At 38.3% G+C, this 24740-nt stretch overlaps 1 protein-coding gene across 6 annotated transcripts in view; it reads right to left on the bottom strand.

The window, feature by feature from the left end:
• Window positions 1-10764, bottom strand: part of LOC117408351 (RNA-binding protein 47-like) — a 46060-nt gene extending 35296 nt beyond the window's left edge. Inside the window, exons 1-3 of one of the 6 annotated variants that reach the window (XM_034013273.3) lie at window positions 10694-10764; window positions 10368-10528; window positions 9314-9384 (exon numbers count right to left, since the gene is read on the bottom strand). In XM_034013273.3, the coding sequence (XP_033869164.1) occupies window positions 9314-9348 (35 nt within the window). In that variant the 5' untranslated portion in view covers window positions 9349-9384; window positions 10368-10528; window positions 10694-10764. Of the gene's footprint in view, window positions 1-8960; window positions 9255-9313; window positions 9931-10367; window positions 10529-10693 lie in introns of those variants that run through there. The other 5 variants (XM_034013274.3, XM_034013272.3, XM_034013279.3 and 2 more) reach the window with 5 other exon arrangements.
• Between the last annotated feature and the right edge of the window lie 13976 nt (window positions 10765-24740).

Below are 24740 nucleotides of genomic sequence, written 5' to 3'. Positions count from 1 at the left end.
ACTCCTAGTCAGCTGTAAGGACTGGTACAGTAAACACGCTTTCCTTTTGTTTAAAGTACTATGGCACTTTTAATGAAGTCATTGCATGCACATAAGTATACTCCATTGCAAACACCAAAACAGTACTGTTAAGATAACAACTGATGAACGAACATAATCAAGATTTGCTCAATGGTTTGCAATCAGCTCTTGCGTGCCAATTGGGAACAGGAACTCCCCTTGCTGAATAGTACAGAGGGAGAATAAAGCTACATTTTAAAAGCAGTTTAATTGGTTCAGACTATGTACAGAACATAGATCTAACTAGCCATCTAAAAATATATATTATGGTCGACAATGACAAAGAGCTCTTTTCTTCAAACATACTAGGTAACATTTTAAGAAATGAAACCAACTAGCACTGAAAATGAATGGATATGTTGTAAATAAAAGCACAAATGTGCCTACTTTTTAAATATAAAAGGGCACTATTTTATTTTGCCTCTGCATATCAGGAAGACCTGGGTTTCAACAGCCTGTCAGGTCTACAAAACTTGGATAAAATGACAAAATAATATAATTCAAGGTCTCTTAAGAAGGTCTAGTCACTTAACACAAAACTAGCACTAGTAGTCACTAATTCACCAATCCCTAACAGCCAAGTGACGTTCTTCAAATTTGAGAAGCAACACCTTGTACAGAGTCATAGTAATTCTTCTGATCAACTTATCAAAGCTTTTGCCTGCAAACGATGCATCCCTCTTACCACTGCCACCATTCAATGATCATTCTGCTCCAGCTAATTCATACATTACAGTATTAATTCATGTGACTGGACTCATTAAAACGTGTAGGCCAAACAAGTGCTTGTTTGTTAAGACCTTGATGGCTAAGAGGATTAGGAGCCTCCAGAACAGTGAAAGAATGTATAGCTAAGTGAGTGTGTGCTGCTGAGATCAGAATTGAATGTATCTCACACCGGGGGCACTGGCAGTCTGCCCTGGCCGCCTCAGAATGAAAGGTAAATTATTAAAATAGAAGACTTTGGGGGCTGAAAGCTAGTAGTAAGTACAATGATCATCCTTTACACTGTGGTGTTAGTACTTGATGCATAGATATATGCAATTGCCCGCAACTAAAGAAAAATGAATGACTGATGCTAGCATGTTCTTCAAAAACCTATATTCCAAAAACTTTCACTTGACAGATTCTCAGACAGCATTTCAGTGCTTCAGTTTTTGACGTTCTTTGCATTTGAATCCAGGAGTTTAAGCACAGACCCACCAAGGATCAAATCAATTGTAAGTACAAGAACATGCTAGCATCAGTCATTCATTTAATTGCATATATCTACGCATCAAGCACTAACACAGTGTAAATGATTTAAATGACTTAAATCAATAAAAACATAAACAACCTTGTTTAGTTTTACAAATGAATGATGAAATGAATTTGTAATCATTCCTGTTTCATTTACCATGTCATTTTGAGCAAGAAGTTTCTTCATTTAAGCCCTTACAATAGACTCAATTCACACGTAACTGCCAAATACCAAGGAAAAATGTTTTTTTACTACATATATTTAGCACAAACACACTGTTCTGATCCCACTTTTGCCTACTTTTCATTCCTAACAGCTTTGGATTGGTGCAGCAAAATGGTCAAGAAAAAAATGGATTACAATGGAATTTGTTATAGGAATTTGGGGACCGACTGTATTCATAAAGCTATAACTCTTTATATCAAGACTAAGTTCATTAATAAATAAATAAAAACTCATGAAAGTGTTCTAGACCTCTGTTGGCTTATTTAACAGTGATCCAGAAAAGTCTTTGAAAACAATATAATATTTATTTTAAGTATTTAAATAACTTATGAGTTGCTGTTTTCTCAATACCCTTCTAAAAGTGTCCCATAGTAAAAGCATGTCAAAGTGTAATAAAGCATAGTGAACGCATGGTACAGCATAGGTAAGCATTGTAGCCCAGAGAGGTATGGTAAAGCATATACAAAAAAGAAAAAAACATGGCAAACCTACATGTGCACATTTATCGTGGTACAGTTTTATGAGAGAAAAGTTTTATAACTTTTATTGGAACATACACAATGTGGATTCCTGTGAAAAAAAGAAAAAATGTGGGGAGCTGTCTATTAGGAAACTACCTTCTGTTGGCAATGTACAGTTGCTGGGGAATCTTATAAGGTCTTATAACCCAAAGTTCCACAATTTAAAAATCCAATCATGTTTTTGGCCACCTGTTTCTAAGAGTAAGCCCCAATGTGGATGACATTCCTCTGTGTATTACGCATAGCAGAGTGGGGTGACAGGGATAAAGAGATTAGAACCAATTCCGCCTAACTCCTTCAAAAACTATGAGAAGGACATGGACTTAGACAGATTTGAGTTAAACGGTTCAAATATTGAATTGAAGAAACAGGAGAAATGGCCTCAGATCTTGTCTAAAGCTCTTTGCTGTCTCTAACTTAGTCTGTCCTGATCCCACACAATACTATCTGATAGAAAGGCAGTAGAAGGTGTGCAGCATGTGACCCCAGCCTGCCAATAAATCACTTTCACTAAGAGTTCCTTAAGGGTTCAAAGGTTAAGTGTGAACTAGGTGAAACCTAGTCTCACATAGGACAGGAAATTATGTTTTAGTCTTTTACGATAGTTTGAATGTTAGCATTCAAGGTAACTCTTTATTTAAAGACGTTTGATTCATGTTTACTTAAATAAAACAAACAGTGACTCTTACTGAAGCCTAAACACAACCGGGTGTATTTCTTACCAATTCATGGCAGTTTCAAAGCAGTTTAAAGCTATACCGATCACTGTGATTTTTAAAAAAGTCATTACTTTTTTTATGTCACTGCTTTGCGTAGTCTGTTGCATCTTTGTGATCAAACTTTAAAATATGAATGAGGTATGGATCTGTAACAATGGGAAATTCACTAGGAATGTATTCAGACTACTGGAAGACAAACCAACCTTCGAACAGGAGAAAGAACATTTCTATGAAACAGAATCACTGACAAACTTTAATACTCTTCCCTGGTTTATCTCCCTTTTATTATTTTGATACATTGTGGTTCACAAGCGTCAAGGTTTTATGCAAAGATGAAAGCTTGGTTCGTTCATATCCTACATTCCTTTTGTGAAAGTAATAATCTGAAATGTAAAAGGCATTCCATAATGTTCCTCAGGAGATAAAACGTACAAAGTTTTGGCTGTGGCGCTTTGCAGTTTAATACGGAAGGGTTGTGCCTCATATAGTTTGTTGTGTCACTGACTCCTCCACTTTCTTATGTGCACAAAGACGCCATTGTTTCAGCATGGTTACTGAAAGATGTTGTTGATATTGGCTACTTTTAGGTGTATGGTAACTGTTCTTTCAGTGACACCATCATTTGCGATTAAACCCATTAGAAAGCCATCCTCTTTCAGGGGTCTCATTGCCCCAGCTCCAGAGCAGAGTGTTTCATCTTCTTATCAACATTTGCTGGCTGACTTCTCTGACGCTATCAGTAAGAATAGAGCTGAAACTGCAAACACTTTCTCACATGCTATTAATAAATGCAATTAACGGCTCCCAACTTTCACTTCAAAAAGAAACAATGTGATTCCAAAGCAAAAAAATAATAATAATGCAGAAGGGAAGTGAAATCAAGCATTATAACAGCATTAGTAATCCATCTGGTGTATACGTGGGCCTTCAGTACTCTTATTAAAGTGGATAGCACAGGGGGCAGTTTTGAATTCTAAACTTTTTCTTTTGCTCAGAATCCTGTTTCCCTTAGCACCTCATATCTATGCTACATATCTGTTAACAATGTTTTCATATGCCTTACCTTGGACTGCACTTATTTAGATTTCAGTAGGGAATCTCAGTTTAGTCTCAGTGGGTATTCCCTATTAATTAAATAAATAAATAAATTCACACACACACACACACAGCAACTTGAAGATCACAATTCATTAGAAAATATGGTCATATGGTTCTGTACAGTTCAATGTTTAAATAAACAGATCAAAGCACAATGGTACTGTATATGTGGTAGTAGCATAGTATTGTGATTTCTAATATGTTTTTCCATTTTATTCTAGTCTTCTTGGTGCTTTATTATTTTATCATTATGCTCTGTCTACTACACTGTACTTGGTATTTGGGGTATCAATATAAAAGGTACAGTGAGGGTTATCTCCAAAATGATGTCATTGGTCACCACCAGACCTAGAGGAATCAGGTGTTTTCAACAAGTGCTTTTGAATTACCCACTGTCACTAGCAGATAGAGGTGGTACTGCTTTCATTCATTCACAAACTCCATCTGGCATAAGATGATACACATGAATGGGTTGTTTTAGCTTTACAAGGGGTGTCCAAAGTTGACCCTTCAACTCCTGGTCTTTGTTCCAACCCTGTTCCAAATTGTTTAATTGAACCAATTAACCCTCCATAAACCAGACCCTGAAGCAGTTAATTAGATAGTTTTACCTGTTAAACCTGGAGTGGAATATCGCTCCTGGACCGTGATTGGACACCCCCTGAACTATAGTAAGACATTGCAAATGCATACAGTACAGCAGGGTTTCCCAATCCCGGTCCTGGGGACCCACTTGAACTAGTCATTAGCTTAATTAGACCTTTTTAATTGTTTTCAGCTTTTAAACAGTCGGAGATTTCAAGTTAACTATACAATTTTATAAGCAACTTGAAATCTATTTAGGAGCTGAGAACAATTAAAAAGGTCTAATTAAGCACCTTATTAGTTAAACACAGGATCAGTGTGGAGTCTTAATGAAGCATATATCCAATGCAGCAGGTAATCCTGCTGGATAATGGATCGCAGCAACCCAGGAGAGGGCACTTAATCAAGTATATAGCATGAGGACCCGCTGCAGAGTATACTAATGCTGTTATGAACAGAAAAAAAGACTGTGTTTTTACAGACCTATTGCTGTTTCTAAACCAGATTTTCAAGATGTATTTTACAAATCTAAATAACTAAGATAATCTGTAAGGTTTATAATTATTTTTTTAAAATTATTATTATGATTGGTCATGTGTGGTCCAGTGGTTAAAGAAAAGGCTTTGTAACCAGGAGGTCCCCGGTTCAAATCCCACCTCAGCCACTGACTCATTGTGCAAGTTACTTAACCTCCTTGTGCTCCGTCTTTCGGGTGAGACGTAGTTGTAAGTGACTCTGCAGCTGATGCATAGTTCACACACCCTAGTCTCTGTAAGTCACCTTGTATAAAGGCGTCTGCTAAATAAACAAATAATAATAATAAACAAATAATATCAACCAGACCACAGCTGGCGAACATTCTTTGGGCTGATACAAACATCCACAATTCACTGTATCAGTCCGAGAAACCACACTGGAGCTCAGGTGAGTTGAGATCAGTGTGCTTTCTTATCACTTCTTTGTGAAATGAAATGAAAAATGCTGCTTAAACAAGGTAGTGCAAATGTAAGTTTGTTTTTGTTTACAGGGGGCTACGACCCTATCAAGGACAGTAATAACAGTGTTATTATAAATGAGATGGTGCCTTGGCAAAAGACGCAGCTAAAGCACAAAGTTATTGATAGTGGTTTTCTTACATTTTTAAACTTGAAAGTCTCCTAAGTGTAACCAAAGGTTACCAGAGTTCTACTTTGTCTAATAGAATCTGTTTCCATGACAATAGGATTACATGTCATGTTGTTATGTAATTCTCTAAATCCCTAATCCATTTTTCTAGGTAACGGTACTGTATTTATTTACACATTTTTAAACTACTGAATAAACAAATATCACTCTAAAAAAAGAGCACTACAGAGTTCAATTTTAACGTCGCCCAACAATTACACAACAAGACCTTTAAAACACAATGCCGTTGCCATGGAAAATAGTCCTATCTAAATCCCAAGGACCAGAGGCCTGTAAAAAATGAAACCTGAACAACGACAAAGATAAGCCCTTCTATAGTGCAAGAAAAAGACAGCAAAGCTCCTAATTACTTAAATTACTCTCAGTGACACATCATTCTTTCAAGTCCTGCTTACAGACAGTGGGCAATTTGTTCTTAGAAACAAGACCCTCACTTTGAAATAAAATGCCAGCAAATTCAGTGACGTTCAGTTAAAACAAAGATGCATGAAAGCCAGTTTCCAGTGATTTATTACGCTTTGAATGTAAAAAAAACATATTTATCTTTTGAGTATCCTGCCAAGCTACTTTATCCTTAAAATGACCTAATCAACTTAATTGCCAACTTCAATGACTTGATAAAGTGCTCTTTCTACCTAGGCATCCCAGTGCAGTTTGATACAGGTATGGGCAAACTGGCTCCGATTAGATCTGGACTACTTTGGTGTTCTCACCAATACATTGGGGTCTATTGAACTGATCCAAACAGAGCTGCATCTAAATCCCAGTTTATATAGTTATAGACTATTTGTGTAGCAAGCACATTGAAATCCAACAACTAATAGTTATATTATAAATATTATGTTATACATATAAAGCAACCAACAATCATCATTCAACGAAATTCTCTTGAAAGAAAACTACGCTTTGCATTTACTGTATAACACATACAGCGTTTTTATGACATTCATTAAAATTTGTATGGATTTGCTGCTGTTTTAAGTGTAACTGGCCACAGAACATTAAACGAAAGATGCAAATACAAATGCACAAATAAAAGTGAAAGTATCCGCAATAAAGCCCCCTTATAAACACACTCAAATGCACACACACATAATCTTAGTGCTCTGACAGCTTGCTGTACTGCATCGTTCTAATTTCCATTAGTATAGGTCATTTGGTTTCATTACAATAAGTAGCTGCAGTTAGTGCAGTTACAAAGTCTACAATGTGCAGTCCAACATAACAAAGGCTTTTACAGTAGCAGCAATCTGTAGCCTTCAAATTACCTTTTGAAATATACTTCTGTGACAGAAAGACAATGATTCTTGGTGGTAAATCTTCCTCCCGACCTGTGAATGCGCTAAGTAACGGGAACAGAGTACCCTGGACTGTTTGGTCTAACAATTTGTTCCCTGGGTTAAAAGGAAGTCGGTCATCTAGAAAGGGGGCGGAACTTCGGTGCACTAAGTTATCGACCCAGAAGGGAAACGATGTGGCAGCTGCGGACTGGAGGAGTGGCTACAATCGGTTACCAAGGGGTCATGTGTGACGGTACAAAAAGGGAACGAAGCGACATAATCTGTTCCTTTGTTTTGGTTAGGGAACAATCTGGAAGGACCTTTGTTTTGTGTGGAGAAAATCCTGAGTGTTTTATTTGTTTATTGTTGTGTATGAATTATACTTGTGTGATTATTTAGACGGCCAAACACAATCCAGGAGCTGTTGCAAAAGGCCAGCACGAACCTGGACAACACTTCACTTTGTTTACACTGTACTGTATTTTCACCATGAGCACTAGAGCACACACTGAGGACGGGTGTTTGTGTTACGTATGGGTGAATTAAAATGGGACTGTTATTATTTCAGGGCCAACCCGCGGATTACAAATAAGCAATTTACGCCGCTGTATTGCTTCTCATTGACATTATTTACTGTTGTTAGCCATCAGGCATTTGGATTACAAAATACAACCATTAAACAATATTGCACCTGGATTATAAGTGTCTGTCTGTTTATTGATCACCTGCACCTGCACACTGTTAACCACTTTGCCACAACTTCACGCAAATTAAGAGTTTATCATGCAAAATATACACAGCAAAGTTGCAATTTACCATGCTTTCCAAATTAGCACGATGTACCTTCTGAGCTGCAAGATTCAAACAACTGTATGCATGTGGCTTTAAGATTGCACTAGCCTTAAAAAAAACTCCAAGACAGGTGATTTTAAACTCCCCAGGTAAAATGTACTCCTCGTCACTCAAGATTCACTTCCAGAAAATATAACACTTTTTTATAGTTTAGATTGTGAACTAAAACTGCTCAAATGTTCATTCCGGAAAATCAACTTTAAGTAAAGCGATTGTCTTCTTGATTAGTGTCTTAGACTTTTAAATGAAGCTGGTAGCATGTCACAGGTTAGTGCTTTGGGCTAGAAAGCATCACCTAGGCACTGTCAGATTAATGTTAACTGAAATACTGCTAGGTAATAAAGCAAGGTGTAATATAATATCACTTTTCTTTGGACTAATAAAAAAAACTAATCTACAAAGCTGGTAATTCCCTATTATTTACAGGCTCTGTATTAAGCTAAATGAGTATATATATATATATATATATATATATATATATATATATATATATATATATATATATATATATATGTACACACACACACAAGGAAGTAGAGGATATTTTTTTAAATATGTTCCTTGTGCATTCGTAACATAAACCCTCATGTCAGTTCATCCCCTAAATCTGATTTTCTAAAGACACAGGCTGGTATTTACTGTAACTCAACAAAGCGTGTTAACATTCCCACATCGACACCAGTCTCTGCATAACACAAGTCCTGCCCTTTCACCTTTAAGATCTGGCACCTGCCTTCAACATTACGTAATGTACAGCACACTCTCCTAAATCTAGAGATAGTATTCAAGGAGAAAAACGAACAAACCACTTACTGTGTGGTACAAACACGAGAAGCTTTTAACAAAGAACGATGTACTTTAACTTGTTTACATATTTATATAGGCATACAAACAATTAACAGAAACCCAAACCTGACCCCAGTAGTGCACTAAATCTCGACTCTCGACAAAACCTTTTTAACTACAGTAATTACCACTTTCGTTTTGCTGCTTTACAGTATGTAAAGCACATCAAAGCTTGTGCTTATTGCAACAGATTGTCTCACACATTCCTGTATAGATTTTCGATGCAGTTTGAGTGTTGGTTAAAAAAAAAAAAGAAAGAAATGTGCTTACTTTGCTATAGACTGTATACATGATTGTGGATAGAAAAGTAGCAAGTTGTTTTAAAAAAAAAAAAAAAAAAGTCACCCACCTGTTCATGACGGGCAAACCAAGAAATGTTGTTCTCGACAAGCACATCAAATCATATTTTTTATTTTTTTAGATTAAATAATTTGTTGTCAGGTGGAGTCTGCTGATTACTTGTCAATAATCAAGAAATGGTTGAACTGCATGTCATTTATATTTTACTGCCTTATCTGTTATAAAGTAAATGACTCACTAATCATCCGGGCAGTTAAACTGATAACACATTTCCCTAAAGCGGTTTCTCTTTTAAATACAGTAACTGCTTTGTAGTCATTCCGTACACACGCACACACAGAATACTGCGCTTAAGAAGGACCAACAAGGTAAGACAGTTGTTCAAATTAAACATGACCTTACCTCTTTAAAGCTTCTGTAGTCAGACGTGCATTCATAGGGCCTCCGAAACCATTTATTGAGCAAAGCAGAGGCTGTTGGGATCACACAATTGCATCTTCTTATTTTATCAAGGTTAAACTTGACGAGGAGTGTCCAGCAACTTACTTAAATGCTATTTACTACAAGAGACCTGTCAAGCCTTTTAGACAGAGCCACCCCTGGTTCTTGCACTCACCCAATGCAGAAAAAGAGGCTTTGGGGGGGTGGAATTAGTATTAGTTGAGTTAAAATACCTGACTAGCACAAACATAAGCTGCACATTCCACTGTGCTGAAAATTAAGTTCTTAAGGCACATTGGCAGAAAGGGGAGCAAACTAGTACGCTCGCCTTTTAAAAGCTGATGTGTTACTCTCCTCAAAATCTGCGTGAAGTACACTCACATCTGCTTGGTCATAATAAAGAAAAAGCAACACCGACGACAAACTCAACAAAACAAAACAAAACACAAAAAAATACAGCCAGGTTAAAGTAACCCAAACTGTAATTGTAAATGTAAGTGTGTGGAATCTTGTTGTTTAGTCTCCTCTCTCTCCTTCTGCTTCCTTGTGTTTGCCTCACAAGGTTGTCTCTTTGTAAACTCCCTGCCTCTAAACTCACCAAACCAGAATTTTACTCAGCAACACCAGCAACTTCCCATAATTCTAAATTGAAATGTTATCCTGTTCGCTGAGGCTTGCCTGGCGAGGGGCCAGGCAAGCATTCCTGTTGTTTCAGGGAGTACAGATACCTTTTTACTGTAATACACATTACAAAAGACAGAAAAATAATAATCATTTCTGTGTCCTATCTAATCTCAGCAGCACCTTTCTATAACAGAAGCACCTGCTTGCTTGCTTGAGGACACATTATTTTTTTACACAGAAGGAAGTAAGGCAAGATATTAGTTAAGAAAATAGCAGTACTCACTGCTATGATAGCACTGGCAGGATCTGAAGTATCAGGTTAAACCTGGCACAGTCTCTCGAGACTAGGAAAGCAAGCAAGAAAGAAAAAAGCACTGAAATCCTCTCTCACCTGAAGCAGAACAGGGGCTCAGCATGGAAAAGGTGGGTTGCTATTGGCAACACCTGACCTTTCTGGCTACAGCACTCATGACATCACACCAGCAGTGTGGCTAAACCAGGAGCACAAGATGGGTATGGATTGCACGCCTAACCTCGTGTTTCAGCAGGATTCTGAAAAAAAAGACAGAAGTGACTAATCATTTTCAGTTTTAAAGAAGAGCCCAGTGATGCAATCTAAAAAAAAAAACTAAAAAAAAAACTTTCTATCAACCTCTCCAGGACTCAATAACCCAACACAGACTTCCCAAAAACTGGCTTGAGCACTCCATGCATTACCTGTATGTCAAGTGTAGGTCAAGTACAGTGTGGACAGTAAAAGTCAACAGACAGAAAGCTAGTTAGACTCCTTTTCTTGCAAGTGTTCAAAACCCTTTGAAACAGGAAGCTGTTTAATTCCTATTTGTGGTGTCATGCAACAGAAAATATAATTAGTCTTCTATATTTAACCCTTAAGAGGACTCATGTCAGGTAGAAATACACTTATGTAATTGTAACTGGAACTGTTGCTTCCAATAACAAATAGCGTAAGGGCCTTATTATTGAACAAACAGGTGTGTGCAGCTTAAAGGCTATTCCAGCAACTTCTGGTTTAACAAACTGGGAATTCACTGTAAAGTGGAAAATTACTGGAAATTCCTGAACCAGAAAAGCCAGCTCCTTACCCCTTGGACCTCCATATACCAGCTGAAAACCCTGAACGTCCAGCTCTGTACAACAGCCTAAAAGCAGTGTTTGAATCCATTGCAAGCGTTTCAATTACGACAGGCAACTTTCCTATCTCTTACTGTATGTGCCACTACATTTTTTTTCCCTGTTAAAATGAGATCAGCCATCTGACTCGTTTATTTGTATTTTGCTTACCTGCTTGTACAGTGTAATTTAGTAGATTCAGTATTACCACGAGTAGGGGCAATTCTAGAGACAGGCAGTCACTAGAAGGTATCCCAAAATGTGGTATACAGTCAGGCAGCTCGGTCTGGTAGTGGTTGTAATGAGCGACACGTACACCAGAGCTGTAGCAAACTAAAGTCTATCTGGAGGTCTGATTGAACGTCCTGACTTCCTCTGAATCATGACATTTGGCTCAGTAGGATTGTCTTGCAGTTTCCTCTGCAGCACCAGTTCTTTGAGCAGCACTCACTTATCTTCAGCCCCAGCACCTGACTGGTTCCGTTCCTCCTCAGTCTCCTGCAGTGCCTGCATAGTTTCTTCAGTGTGCCGATCCAGCTTCTCCGGGGTTTTAGGCAGATGTCTCCGGTTTCGTCTCACAATCTTTCCAGCTTCAGTTAAGACATTATAGGACCTTGGAGCCACCTCCCTCAACACTGTAGCTCTGTGGTTCCACTGTTCCTTTTCAGCATCATAAACTCTCACCATCTCTTGCGACTTCAGCGGTAACAGGTGTTTTGCAGAGTGATCAAAGTAGTGTTTTTGGATGTTTTTCATTTGTTTCATTTTTTGAAAAAACAGTGTTTTGTTCTTCTCTGCTGTAACCCTTGGTACTCGGGTCTGCAGTTTCCGACCCATGAGTAGCTCACCAGGCGACAGTTCACATGCCAAGGGTGCTGCTCTGTATGCCAACAGAACCTTTTATAGAAGGGTTTTCACAATCTGGATTCCTTTCTCTGCTTTCCCATTTGCTTGTGGATAGTGTGGACTCACAGTGCATATCGGAATTCATAATGTCTGGCAAACTGCTTGAATGCCTGACTTGCATATTGAGGTCCATTGTCAGACACTATCGTTTTTGGAATGCCATGCCTGGCAAAGAAGGAATTCATGTACATGATGATCGCATTTGAAGTTGTCTTAGTGAGGACTGTCATTTCTTTGAATAATAGTCAATGAGTAGTAGATATTCCTTCCCATTCATCTTTAGATGCATCAGTCGATACTCTGGTCTTCCTGCTTGGATCAAAGAAGGCTATCACAGGTTCTGTAACCAGTATTTGTTTCAATGTCTTCCACTCCTCATCATGTGCGTGTTGCCATGACCATTCACTTTTTTCTTGCAGCAGTTCTCGGAGGGCTACTGCTTTAGCTGAGAGGTTTGGCTCAAACGTGCCCATATAATTAACCATTCCTAAGGCTCTCTATATGGCTTTCCTATCTACTGGCTTAGGCATATTACTCACTGCTTTGATTTTGTTCGGATCTGGCCATATTCCTGCTGATGTCAATCTGTCTTCCAGGTAAGTCACTTCCTGCCTGTTGAACTGGCATTTCTTTGTTTAGTTTTAGTTCATACTGGTGCACTCTCTCCAGTACTCTGTCAAATCTGGCGTTGTGCTCTGCCTGTGTTTTTCCCCATATAATGACATCATCAATGTACACTCTGAGTCCTTCCAGCCCTTTGAAGATGTTCTCCATTGCACGGTGAAAGATTTCTTGTGTAGGGCTGATGCCAAAGGGAAGTCTTTGGTAACTAACGTCCAAAGGGAGTGTTGAACGTGCATATCTTAGCACTTTCGCTGTCTAGCTGCAGCTGCCAGAACCCGTGTGAGGCGTCAAGTTTTGTGAAATACTGAGCTCCAGCCATCTCACTTAATATTTCTTCCCTTTTTGGTATTTGATAAAGTTCTCTCAGGATGCTCTCATTAAGATCTTTAGGGTCCACGCATATCCTGAGTGTTCCAATGCTTTTCTTTACACAGACCATGGCGTTGACCCACTCAGTAGGTTCCTGAGCTGGTTTGATTACATTTAAAGCACCATTCTATCCAACTCCTTTCGCAGCTCTTGCCTTAACGGAACTGGAACGCGCAGTGGAGAGTGCAATTGGCAACCTGATTTCTTATTCGTGCATTGACGTTTTATTTTCGAAAAATAAAGAACAATCTTTTTTTTTTTTTTTTTTAACAGAAGATCCAATAACCAAATACACTGTTGTGCAAAATAGTTAAAAAAATATTCAGTTTAGAACACTTAAATTAAAAGCAAAAAAGGAAATACAAAGCAAAGGACTTGAACTTTTAACATGCGCATCAGATTTCAATTTCACATTATGATAATAAATAAAAATCACTAATTTCATTCGTACTTATGGTTGTTCATTTTTGTTAACTAACATTTTGTGTTCAAAGCAAAGCAAACCATTTTATTTAATCTCACAAATCCTGACTAATTTAATTACCGTTTGACTGGTGCAGGACTGCCGGTGGTAGCTGCTAGCTTGTTGTCTTCAGACAGTTCATCAACAGTTTTCTGCCGTTTAGACAAATTAGGGCCAAAACAAATAGCTCACTCAGAGTTACGTCACGTTGCACGTCCGTTTGGACTGTAAAGTGTAAAAGCTGTGTGCATTGTCCAATCAGAAGAGTTCAAGGTTGAACCTCTCACGAATGACTGTAAATATCCCAATCACAAACAGAAATTTGAAACGCGCGCTTTGGCAGACAGTAAGCATGTTACTGGTCAGTTGTGAGTGGCGGGTCATGTGTATACTAGTTGAAAGAGGTACTGATTGAAAAAAAATATTTTGAGCACTGACTGACATAAATCTGGGGGGGCACGTGACCAGGCGTGCCCCCCCTAAATGTCGCCACTGATTCTAGTCTACGGAAGCCTCTGTAGTTCAAACTATTACTTTAACATATCTTTACAGTGGTGTTTCAAAATGTGAAGGTCATGCTAGTGCTAGTCATACTAGTGATTTCAAAGCTCTCTGGAAGTAGTACTGTTTTGGAAAATTAACTTTGTATTTCAAGCATGGTTGAAAATATTTTAGCATGCGGTATTTGCTATAGGATAACAAAGGATAACGCAGAGCACAATGAAGTAAGTGTGGCCTAGTGCAGCAGTAGGTAACTCCAGTCCAGGAAAACACCATTCATATGAAGTAGTGCCTGGATAATGATTTGAGACAGACAGGAGATACTAGTGACAGCCACTTACTGATGTACTGATAAATATCATTGGTTTTCTACCAAACCTTAATGCATTACTTTGCTAAAGCATTGGCAAGACCATTAAAGCATATTGTCACAGGCCTCCGCTTTGGTTCTCAACTTATATTAGTATAAATATGTGCCCTGAAGATTTAGATGAAGGTAGAGAATTTAAAGCGTTGATAAATAGTGAGCCACGGCCAGATGATAACAGGGTGTCCAGATTGCTCTAGTCACCAGAGGCAATCATTCCCAGCTCCTCTGCGTAGAGTTTTACATTCAGCTGGAGGCGCATGTCGGCTAGGGGTTTGGAAATCTACTAAATTGAATCCCCTGTTGGAGTGCAGGGAGATTTTCTTGGCTGGTCAGCTGTGAAGAGCATCATTCTTTCCAGACTGAACATCTGCCATGCCTTGGTTAGGGAAGTATGTCTCTTGCTCTGAGAAAGAAAGTGAATGATGTGAGATGCTCGAGGCACACCTCAGGGGTCCACTGGAAGTGAGTAATTATATACTTGGGCCTCTGGAAGCGAGTAATGAATTACTTATATACTGCACAGGGTTCTCCCCAGGAATTCTGTACAGAACATTATAGGCGGGAGTTTAACAGAAAAATAAACTTTACCTTGCCTTAAATATATAATACGACAAAGAATTTGAATAATGTGTTGTTGTCTGGTTGCTCTTTCTTATGTTCTAAATTCTTTTTCATGAGTGTTTTTTATTACGGTAAATGTCTGTGCTTATTTAGGCACGCTACGATTTGACTGGGGGAAGATAACCTAGGTTTATTGGAGTTCACACAAAAAATCAAACCAAAACAAAAAAAACCCGGTTGTCACTTGTTAATGCATGTCTATTTTTGTTTTTCGCTGTTCTACATTTCTTGAATGCAACTGCTCATTTTAACAATTTTTTTTTTACACAACAGTACACATGTTTGGTCACCATCATAACTGTTGCATGAAACCGGAATGTAATAATCCAGCGCCTCAGCACTTAAACATTTGTAATTGTAGATCAGCTGACAAGTGTTCCACTGATATCCCATCATGCCTTTCTTCTAAAAGGCGTACAGCCTCTATACAACCCCCAATATTTCTCACAAGCACCTGGGTACATACTTTTACGATATCACAACAAAAGGAATATGCTTTTTTGGTGCATATGTATAGCTGATATGCACTATATCAATCAATCAATCTTTATTTTATATAGCGCCTTTCATAGTGGACCACCATCACAAAGCGCTTTACAAGATGCAGTAACAATAAGAAAATCCATAATACTTTAAATACAGAGAAATGCATAATACATGATCTACAGTAAAAAAACAAAAACAAAAAACATAATACATTAAATACAGTGGAAAGTGCATAATACATGATAGTAGCATAATACATGAAATAGTAGCAGCAACACAGCAGCTAATAGCAGATATCAGGCTTAGAGAACAGGTTGGTATTGAGAGTTGATTTAAAGCGAGCGACAGTGGAAGCATCACGCACCAAAGCTGGGATAGAGTTCCAAGAGTCAGAGCCATGAAGCTAAATGAGCATTCTCCAAGTGTGGTGCACTTTTGCTTGGGGATAACAAGCAGGCCAGAGTCGAAGGACCTCAGCTTGCGGGCAGGGACATAGCGGGTCAGCAGGTTGAGGAGGTACTCGGGACCTGTGTGATGAAAGGCATTGTAGGTGAGCAGGAGAGTTTTGAAAATAATCCTGAACTTTACAGGTAGCCAGTGCAGCTGGGCAAGACGGGGGGGGGGGGGTGATGTGATCATGTTTTTTACATCTGGTAAGGATCCTGGCAGCGGCATTCTGGACTAGCTGCAGTCGGTTTATCGTGGGATACCACCATATAGTTGCAGTAGTCAAGTTGAGAGGAGACAAATACATGACAAAGTATCTCTGCATCCAGGACGGAAAGGTAGGGAGATGTTTCGTCAGCTGACTGGCTACAGCCCTATCACCTTACAGTAAAATAATACGACAAAAAATGGCCTGAATGATAATACCTGAAAATCTTAATATTTTTTAATAAATACTAATTTTGAAAACCCTGCATTCATTGTCACTATTTTTGCTTTGAAAATGATCTGATATTTTTTAGCAGTCTAATGTTTTAGCTTCTCAAAGTGCTTAACACAGAAAACCTGCCCCTTCAATTCTCTGATTGGTTAAATGTTGTGTCAAGATGTAACACAGCCGTCATGTGGTTCTAAGATTTTATTTTTTCACCCAGCAGTGTGCAAGTGATCTAGTCTGCTAGAAGCACAATCAACCCTTATTGTTAAAGGCACAGTAGCATCTGCAGATGGGGGGGGGGATCGTGTTTTTTCAGCCGGGCAGCGACAGCCACTTCGCTGGGCAGTCCGCTCGGCTGAAAAGGCCTCGGGGAACCCTGCTGCATATTATATGGACACTAGTTCAAGGCCTAATTATAATGTAAATGGCATCCTAAAGTAGAATGCTAAGAAATGTGGTAGCATGCAGTTGATCCAGTTCTGTCCTGTCTCACAGATATACCAGTTTCTTTTTTGTCTCTGAAGCAGATCTGCCTGGTTACAAGGTAAAGCTGATGAAAGGGCTGATACAGATTATTTCACAGTGGTTCACCTCACCCAGCATTGTCCACATCCCCAGTATTTTCATAAACCATTCAAGCATAAGAAAAATAAATAAAGTGAGTTTATTATCTAACAATAAGGAAGATTCCAGCACTGTGATTGGCTTAAAGTTTATATATTAAATAGAGTATGCAGTATATTTAGAAAGCAGCTGGGCAAACAGGTGTTTCATTATTTCACTGATTCCAAATGTTTATTGTTTATCCCTTATAGAACTCTCACGGAAGGTTGAATTACATTAGGTTTCTTTACTTAAAGAGTAAGTAGTGGGGTTCCGAAAAATATAGCATTGTATGTCCCCACGTGTTACTACAACTGTTTAAATAATGTACCTGTAATGTTTCTTTTCACTGTTAACATTGTGACTTTTTACACTTATAACTTTAAAGTCTGCTTCAAAGCTCTTTTCAAAATGCCCGTTCTAGTGCACTGACAGTGTTGTCTGATAAAAGCTGTCAGGATGTTAACAATGAAAAGAAAAATTACAGATACGTTATTTAAACAGTTGTAGCAACACGTGGGAATGTGTAATACTACAGTGCTCACCCGTTATAACACACTTGTTATAGTGTGGAATCGGTTATAACACAGTAGGTCGTGGCTCCCATTTGCTCCACAATGCCATTACAGTAGCCCTTTTATACTCTTATAAGGCGGAACACAAGTAGCATGGTCTTGTAACTATGGCTCCCCACTATAGCGTTATAAAGGGTGAGCACTATATATTTTTTAAAACCCTGCTACTTACTCTTAATGTCACAGAAATGCTAGTAAAACAGGGGCTATTTTTACAGAGAAAGCTATTTGTAGGCACGTCATTGTTATGCTATTTACGACTTTACATGTAGTTCTGCTTTCAGACCTTTCACATGCTAATGTTTGTAATTATAGCCAGATGGGGGAGGGGCTATTGAAATGAGCGTGTGGTGTTCAAATCTAAAACACTGTCCAGACATTGTATAACATTTTATATTTGCATTTTAATTATTTGACATGGGGTTGGGGGGGAGGGTGCAAAGGAAGGAACTGCCCCCGGGCCCAGCCCTTGGGAGGGCCCAGCCCTGAGTCCATTTTTTTTTCCTGAGCCCATTCAATGACTAAACGTAAAAAATATATATATATGCGCCGTCTAATCTACTGGGATTAGCAAAAAAACCTTAGCAAGGTAGTATTGGTGGACTGTCAATCAAAACACAAATTTGCAAATCACATGACACATTGTCTTTCTGGAGGTGGGACGCAGAACGAGCGCTGGTAATAGATCAGTGTTAAGGTCATGTGATTGCTCTGTTGGGAGATCACGTGATCTGGGGGGGGGGGGGGGGTCTACTTCACAGTCTTTCACCAGAGCCCAGTAAATCCTAGTGCTGGCACTGCCCTCACTGTCCCCCACTTACAGTTCCCCATTGCTCTGCAATCTCTCTATATGACTATGACGAATATATTTATATGTTTCTAAAATAATATATCATTTATACACAAGTGTTATACTGTATTTTACATTATAACATGGATATTTTAAATACTCTATCCTGATTGGTCAAAACAGGTCACATGGGGTGTTGATATTGCAGCATATCACCATGGGTCGGCGCTTCTTTTAAAAAAGGGGCAAATCACTGGTAGATATCCAGACGCCACTAGAATTTTGAAAGCAGCAGCTATTTCATCGCAATAAAAATAACTCACCAGATTTATGTAAATGTTGACCTTATGGGAAACCAAAGTGTAGGTGAGATTTTGAGTGAGTCTGAATCAGACATCATTGACTCTAATTCAATTCAAATAGTGAAAAAAAGCAAAAGTATTCAAATTAATTCAAAACTTGCCATTCTGATCGCTCTGCCCCTTCTCCCTGAACTCTGCCAAAACTACAGCGTTTCTCTATCCCATTCTGAAAATGCATAGTTTTTAAAAAAAATATTTTAAAACTTTCAGCTTTTTTAAAAAAGATTTAGGTGGCTCTTAAAAGAGCCTTTTGTGGTTAAATGGATGTTTTGTTGTGGCTGCCCCAGGCCTGCACAGCTGTGTGATCTGTGATACAGAGTATTTATAAAAGCATCTCAACATTTCCTGCCGTACCTTTCACTCCACATAAATTATTCCAGGTACGATGGTATCATCTCTTCTGCTGTGCCCTGCATTTTTATAAATTGTTTAACACGGGCCCAGTACTTCTCCATGTTGTCCAGCCATAAAACGCAAAGTCACTTTGATAATTGACCTGGTATTCCATAATGTAAATAATGTCGTTCTCGCCACTGTGAAGCAGTGGCGCCAATCTGGTAAGGCTACCTCTGTCACATCCGCAAAAAACAAAGGACGATTAAAAAACAAAACAAAACAAAAAATAACAGCACTGTCACCTGATACTGTTGCAGGTCTTGTGAGGAAGGGTTTGCGTGACTAATTTCTGAAAATGGCCAGTAATAGTTTACTTTAAAATTTAATGAACAAACCAAGAATTACAAGTATAATCAAATAAAGAAAAACTGCACTTTCATGGCAATGTTCAATTCACCATCTATAAATCACTTTTTTTTTTAATGAATGCATTTTTGGTTTTATTTTGTTTAAAGTTACTGTATATGGGACTATTTTTTCTTAGCGTAGTTTTTGGAGAAAGGATATTTAATTAAATTGCTTTTTTGTTAATTAAAAAACGTTCCTTTTTTATTTAGTTAGTTAACCCATTTTAGAAGTGCAACAAGGCACTTCAGGGTGTGTGATATAAAGAGAATAATAGATGGGCTTCAGTGAGTTACAGGAAAATAATTCCATCTAGGGTTTATGTGATGTCATAAACTATGAGACTGTTGGGTGGAGTTTATAAACTGTCACAGAAACCCGAGATGGAATTGTTTTCCTGTAACTCACTGAAGCCCATCTATTATTCTTTTTATAATTCATGGATATTAGTATCTTTAATAAAACAAGACAATACATGGGTGTTAAGGTTCAAATTGCAAGTGAATTTAATGAATAATAATAACATACATTAAGTCAATATTAAAGAATCTTAAATATAATTTTCTTTTTGATAATTCAGGAACTGTGAATTAAACTGGGTAGCTAATGAACTGCAAAAAAACCTGTATTTCTAAGGAAAATGTGTTTCAATGGGGTATGCTCTTTTTTTTATTTTGTTAGTCGCTGTCAAAGTTGAAGGTTTATGTCACTCGCTTGGTTGGTGCTCCCGTTGGTGAAGGATGATTGTAAATCTTCACAGAGACAGATTTGTTAAAAGTTCCTAAAAAGAAAGTTTACAAACAAGAGGCCATTCAGCCCATCTTGCTTGTTTGGTTGTTAGTAGCTTATTGATCCCAGAATCTCATCAAGCAGCTTCTTGAAGGATCCCAGGATGTCAGCTTCAACAACATTACTGGGGGGTTGGTTCCAGACCCTCACAATTCTCTGTGTAAAAAAGTGGCTCCTATTTTCTGTTCTGAATGCCCCCTTATCTAATCTCCATTTGTGACCCCTGGTCTTTGTTTCTTTTTTCAGGTCAAAAAAGTCCCCTGGGTTGACATTGTCTATACCTTTTAGAATTTTGAATGTTTGAATCAGATAGCCGCGTAGTCTTTGTTCAAGACTGAATAGATTCAATTCTTTTAGCCTGTCTGCATACAACTTGCCTTTTAAACCCGGGATAATTCTGGCTTCTCTTCTTTGCACTCTTTCTAGAGCAGCAATATCCTTGTCAGTTTTTTACGTATTCTCATTTTGTTGCTCATTAATAAACATTTCTCTATTGTGGGTGTTGTCGAGTGATTGAAAACGAGACATTCTGTGTTTGAATTGAAAGTGGTCTCAAGGAGTCGAATGGGTTAAAGTATATTTTGCCCTAGAGGAATTATGACATTTTGACATCACTAGTGTGCTATTATGCCTTTTTTCCCAGAATGGCTCAGGATGCAAATATAGCCTTCGTGTATTATACTCGAATATGGTGGCTTCAACCGCCTGGGGCATGGTGATATTAGAGTCAGGCACCCTGTCATGCCTTATTGCTTATGTAAGCTTCACACATATCTCACAAATTGATTTTTATTTTCCAATAGAGCACAATTGCAGAACGAAGATTACTTTTATAGAGGGTGTGGCAGGGTAGGGCCCTGCCTGTAAATAATATGGTTTTGTGGTGTTTTGGTGGTGGTTTGCAAGATGGGGTTGATTTCCATCCCTGCCAAAATACATGTGTGAATGTGGCTGGAGCTAATTGAATAATTGATAATTAGGCTCCAGCCACATAAGGGAGAAAAATCATTTGTTTGGGAGAGGGAGTTTTTGGGTGAGTGTTTGTTCTGTGTTTATTTTGAAAAACTTTGTACTGAAGGCTAATGCCCAGCCTACATTTTTTTGGATTTTGTTTAAACCTTTTGTTTTGGACCTTGAGCTGGTTATTTTGGTCTAGTTCATTGTGTGCAAGACCTGTTTTTGTTTAACCTTTTATTTTTGCTCTGTGAGCAGTAGTGTTTTGCTTTGTATTTTTATTTTTGTTTGTTGATTAAAATGCACAGCTGTGTTTAAACTGCAGCCTCCTTGCCTCTCCGTCTCCTTCCCTGCCGATACCATCTGGGTCTGCAACGCTACCCTGTCACAGAGGGGTATTGTACAGTACAATAAAACCACATGAATGGCTTTGTCAAAGTAAGTTAACTGACTTTAAAATTGAATTTTAATTTGTTTCTGTTATTGGTTTAACATGTTGTTTTATGCTTATTGATAGTTAGTTGTTATTAAACAATACTGTTCCACATCTTGTCGAATTGTCTAGAGCCAAATGCTCCAGACACATCCCAGGAGAACCCACACAGGTACTGCTGACTTTTTTCTTACTGATTTTGTGATGGAATATAAATTGGGATGAAACATAAAATAAAAGATTAGTCTTTTAAAATATTGTACAGATCAGAATAGGTTGCTGTCACACATGCTTTGTGTTATCCTCATGTGTGATAAATGGATTCTGTTTTTTAGAGGGACTGCAAATCAAGCTATATTAATAAAATGTTACTAAAATTAATTGTGAATACTACAACTAAGTTGTCTATCAGATTTTCCCACATTGTTTTCTGAGGGTATTAATTGTGCATTTTGTTACCAGGTCATGTTTTACTTACCTACATTCTGCTGTTACTTTTAAAGACACAGTGCAAATAGAACTAGTATTTTGATTGTGTTCATCAGTCAAGTAGGTCTATGCACTGTGAAAAATGAATCTTCCTGACTCCCCGTTGATTTGACATGGAATGACCCTATGGTGTTAGTGTGTACAACGGCTTTAATTATGAAGCTATAAAACCCTGATTAGAAAGCGTTACTGTCTGGAAGAGAACGGCATCTGGAAGGTATGGACAAGGTCAACTACCAAGGAAATTTCCGATAATTAATTAGCGTTTTATTTCAATTAGAACATTTTATTTTATCATGTTACTGTAACCATTTTAAGTCTTTCATTTACAGATTTGTATTGTTTTTCTTTCCTTCTGTTTAGCTTTTTTGTAAACGTTCTACTGTATCTGAATGTAAGTGCCCTAAATTTGTGACCAATGCATTTAAAAAAAAACCTATGGTCCACCTCTGCAGATTTGCAAATATGGAATTTGGCTTGAACTAATTAATCAATTGTTTTGTCAGGTCCAAAATAACCTTTGTCATTTCTCAGTCTGAGGTGAGCATCATACACTACATAGGGTCGGTTGGTAAGTACTGTATATACATACCCCGTTTACCCTGACTCAAGCAGACCACGAGGCTCCAGGTTTGGTGTTTGGGTGAAAATGGGACTAATGAGTGCTTTGAGTTCTCTTTTGCCCAGTGGATATAAAGCCGCTTGCTGTAGAATAATAATCTGTCTAAACCTATTCAACTCAACTCATTACTGAAGTCAATCAGCTGGTGTTTGCATTTCAAAGAAGTGTTTGCTAATACAATCACAGCAGATGCGATGTTCTTGGCCAACTCCCGCAGTTCTGGGTACCAGTGGAGTAGCTGGGGGGGTGGTTTTAGGGGTTTAACCCCCCCCCCCCCCCCCGCCGCCGAAATTAACTATTCAACATCGTGGGAGTGAAAAACACATATCTAGATGTAACTGGGCAGAGCCCTGTCGATTTTACAACAGATTAAGCCTTCAATTCCTTTGAATGGACAATGTGCACATACTGTTATTATGGCCTCGGGAGGAGGGGGGGGGGGCGAACATACAAAACATATGGGTGACTCAAAAGAAAGATTCAACGAAAAGAAGGTTCAACGAAATTAGTTATTTAAACCTGGTTCATTGTTGTAACACAGCCTCACTCATGGTCGTTCGTTTACCCCTATAAATGAGACCCAGCACATAGGAACTTGAAGCTCAGCACTGGCGCACACTTTTAATAAAACAAAATAAACAAAAACTAAACAAAAAAAACAGAACCTACTCTATTAACTAAGATGGATGACTAAGCAGTTTAGTGGCTGAAAAACACAAAGAAAAAGAACACACAGTACCTTTTTCGTTGATATGACTGATAACACACACAGTCGGGCCCTCCACACAGCAGACCTGAAGAGACTACATGCTCTCTTTAAATGAGAATCAACCATTAAATAAATTATCAAACAATAATAAAAACAATTAACAGACATTTTTAGCAGGGAGGATATTAACCCTCTCCCTGCCTTGCTACAATTGTTTACAAATCAGTCACAAAAGCTTCTTCTCTGGACACAACATCGCATTTCACTTTGAATTTACTGACTTTCCTTGATAAAAACGAATCCACGTCTGGGAGCCCTGCTGGAAATTCCAGCACTGATCAGCTTGGAACCAGCTGGCTGTTGCTGGTCAAGCTGGTTAGGAGATGGTCAAGCTGGTTAATGAGCAGGTCTACTGCTGGTGAATCTGCGTTTTAGATGGTCATGCTGGTAAAACAAGTTGGTGGCTGCTGGTGTAAAGCTGGTGAAGCTGGTCTGGAGATGGTCAAGCTTTTGAGTGATATAGCCTGCTGGTCATACTTGAGAATGTTTTGTTGTGTGTATAGTAAATGTTAATTACATTTTTTTTAAAATACTAGACACTTCCTCTGCTTTTGACCAATTCTGAGGTTTTTAGTCCCCTGCGAATCATGCTTTAAACGGCTGTTGTAAAACAGAGACCTGTAAGTACTCAACAAGTTTGCAATGAAAAACATGAGGATGGACTTGGGGATCTAAACATCAGGTAAGGTAGGTTATTCTTTCTGTTATTTAATTTGTATGTTTGATAACTGCTTAGTTATGGGTAGTAAGTTGGAGTGTAGTTAATTTTTACTTACAGAAACATTTACACCACTGCTGGCTACACAGGAAGACAAAGAAGTCCTGCTTTGATGCTGAAGACCAAAACAGTCCAGGTTACTTTGTTAGAATAAACAGAACTAGGAATGCCCACTCTCAGCTCTTTGATGTTCTATATAAAGTATAGAGATTTTTTTTTTTTTGTATTATGATCTCACGATTCCTTGCTCTATTCCATTTGGATAATATGTAGCAATTCCCATGCTACATAATGTGGGTGTAAGTCTCACCCACCTGTCCCTTTAATTAAGGTCAGTAGCCTGGCCAGGTCAAAACTTCATTTCCCATAGTTCCTTGCAACCACCCTCTGTTCATCCTCTCTCCCCATTGGCTTATTCAGATTTCCACCCCTCCAATCTCAGAGCTCCTTAGTAGCCAGCAGTTGTATTAAAGTTGGCTGATCAGGCCTGAGGGAGACTCCCTTTCTCAGAGGAATCCATTAAACTACAGCATTTTCTTTACTTAAATTTCAGTGAATCCATTAC

The sequence above is a fragment of the Acipenser ruthenus genome, chromosome 2 (assembly GCF_902713425.1).
Source record: "Acipenser ruthenus chromosome 2, fAciRut3.2 maternal haplotype, whole genome shotgun sequence".
NCBI lineage: Eukaryota > Metazoa > Chordata > Actinopteri > Acipenseriformes > Acipenseridae > Acipenser > Acipenser ruthenus.
The sequence above is the reverse complement of the archived record's forward strand: the minus strand, read 5'-3'. Positions and strand labels throughout refer to the sequence as shown.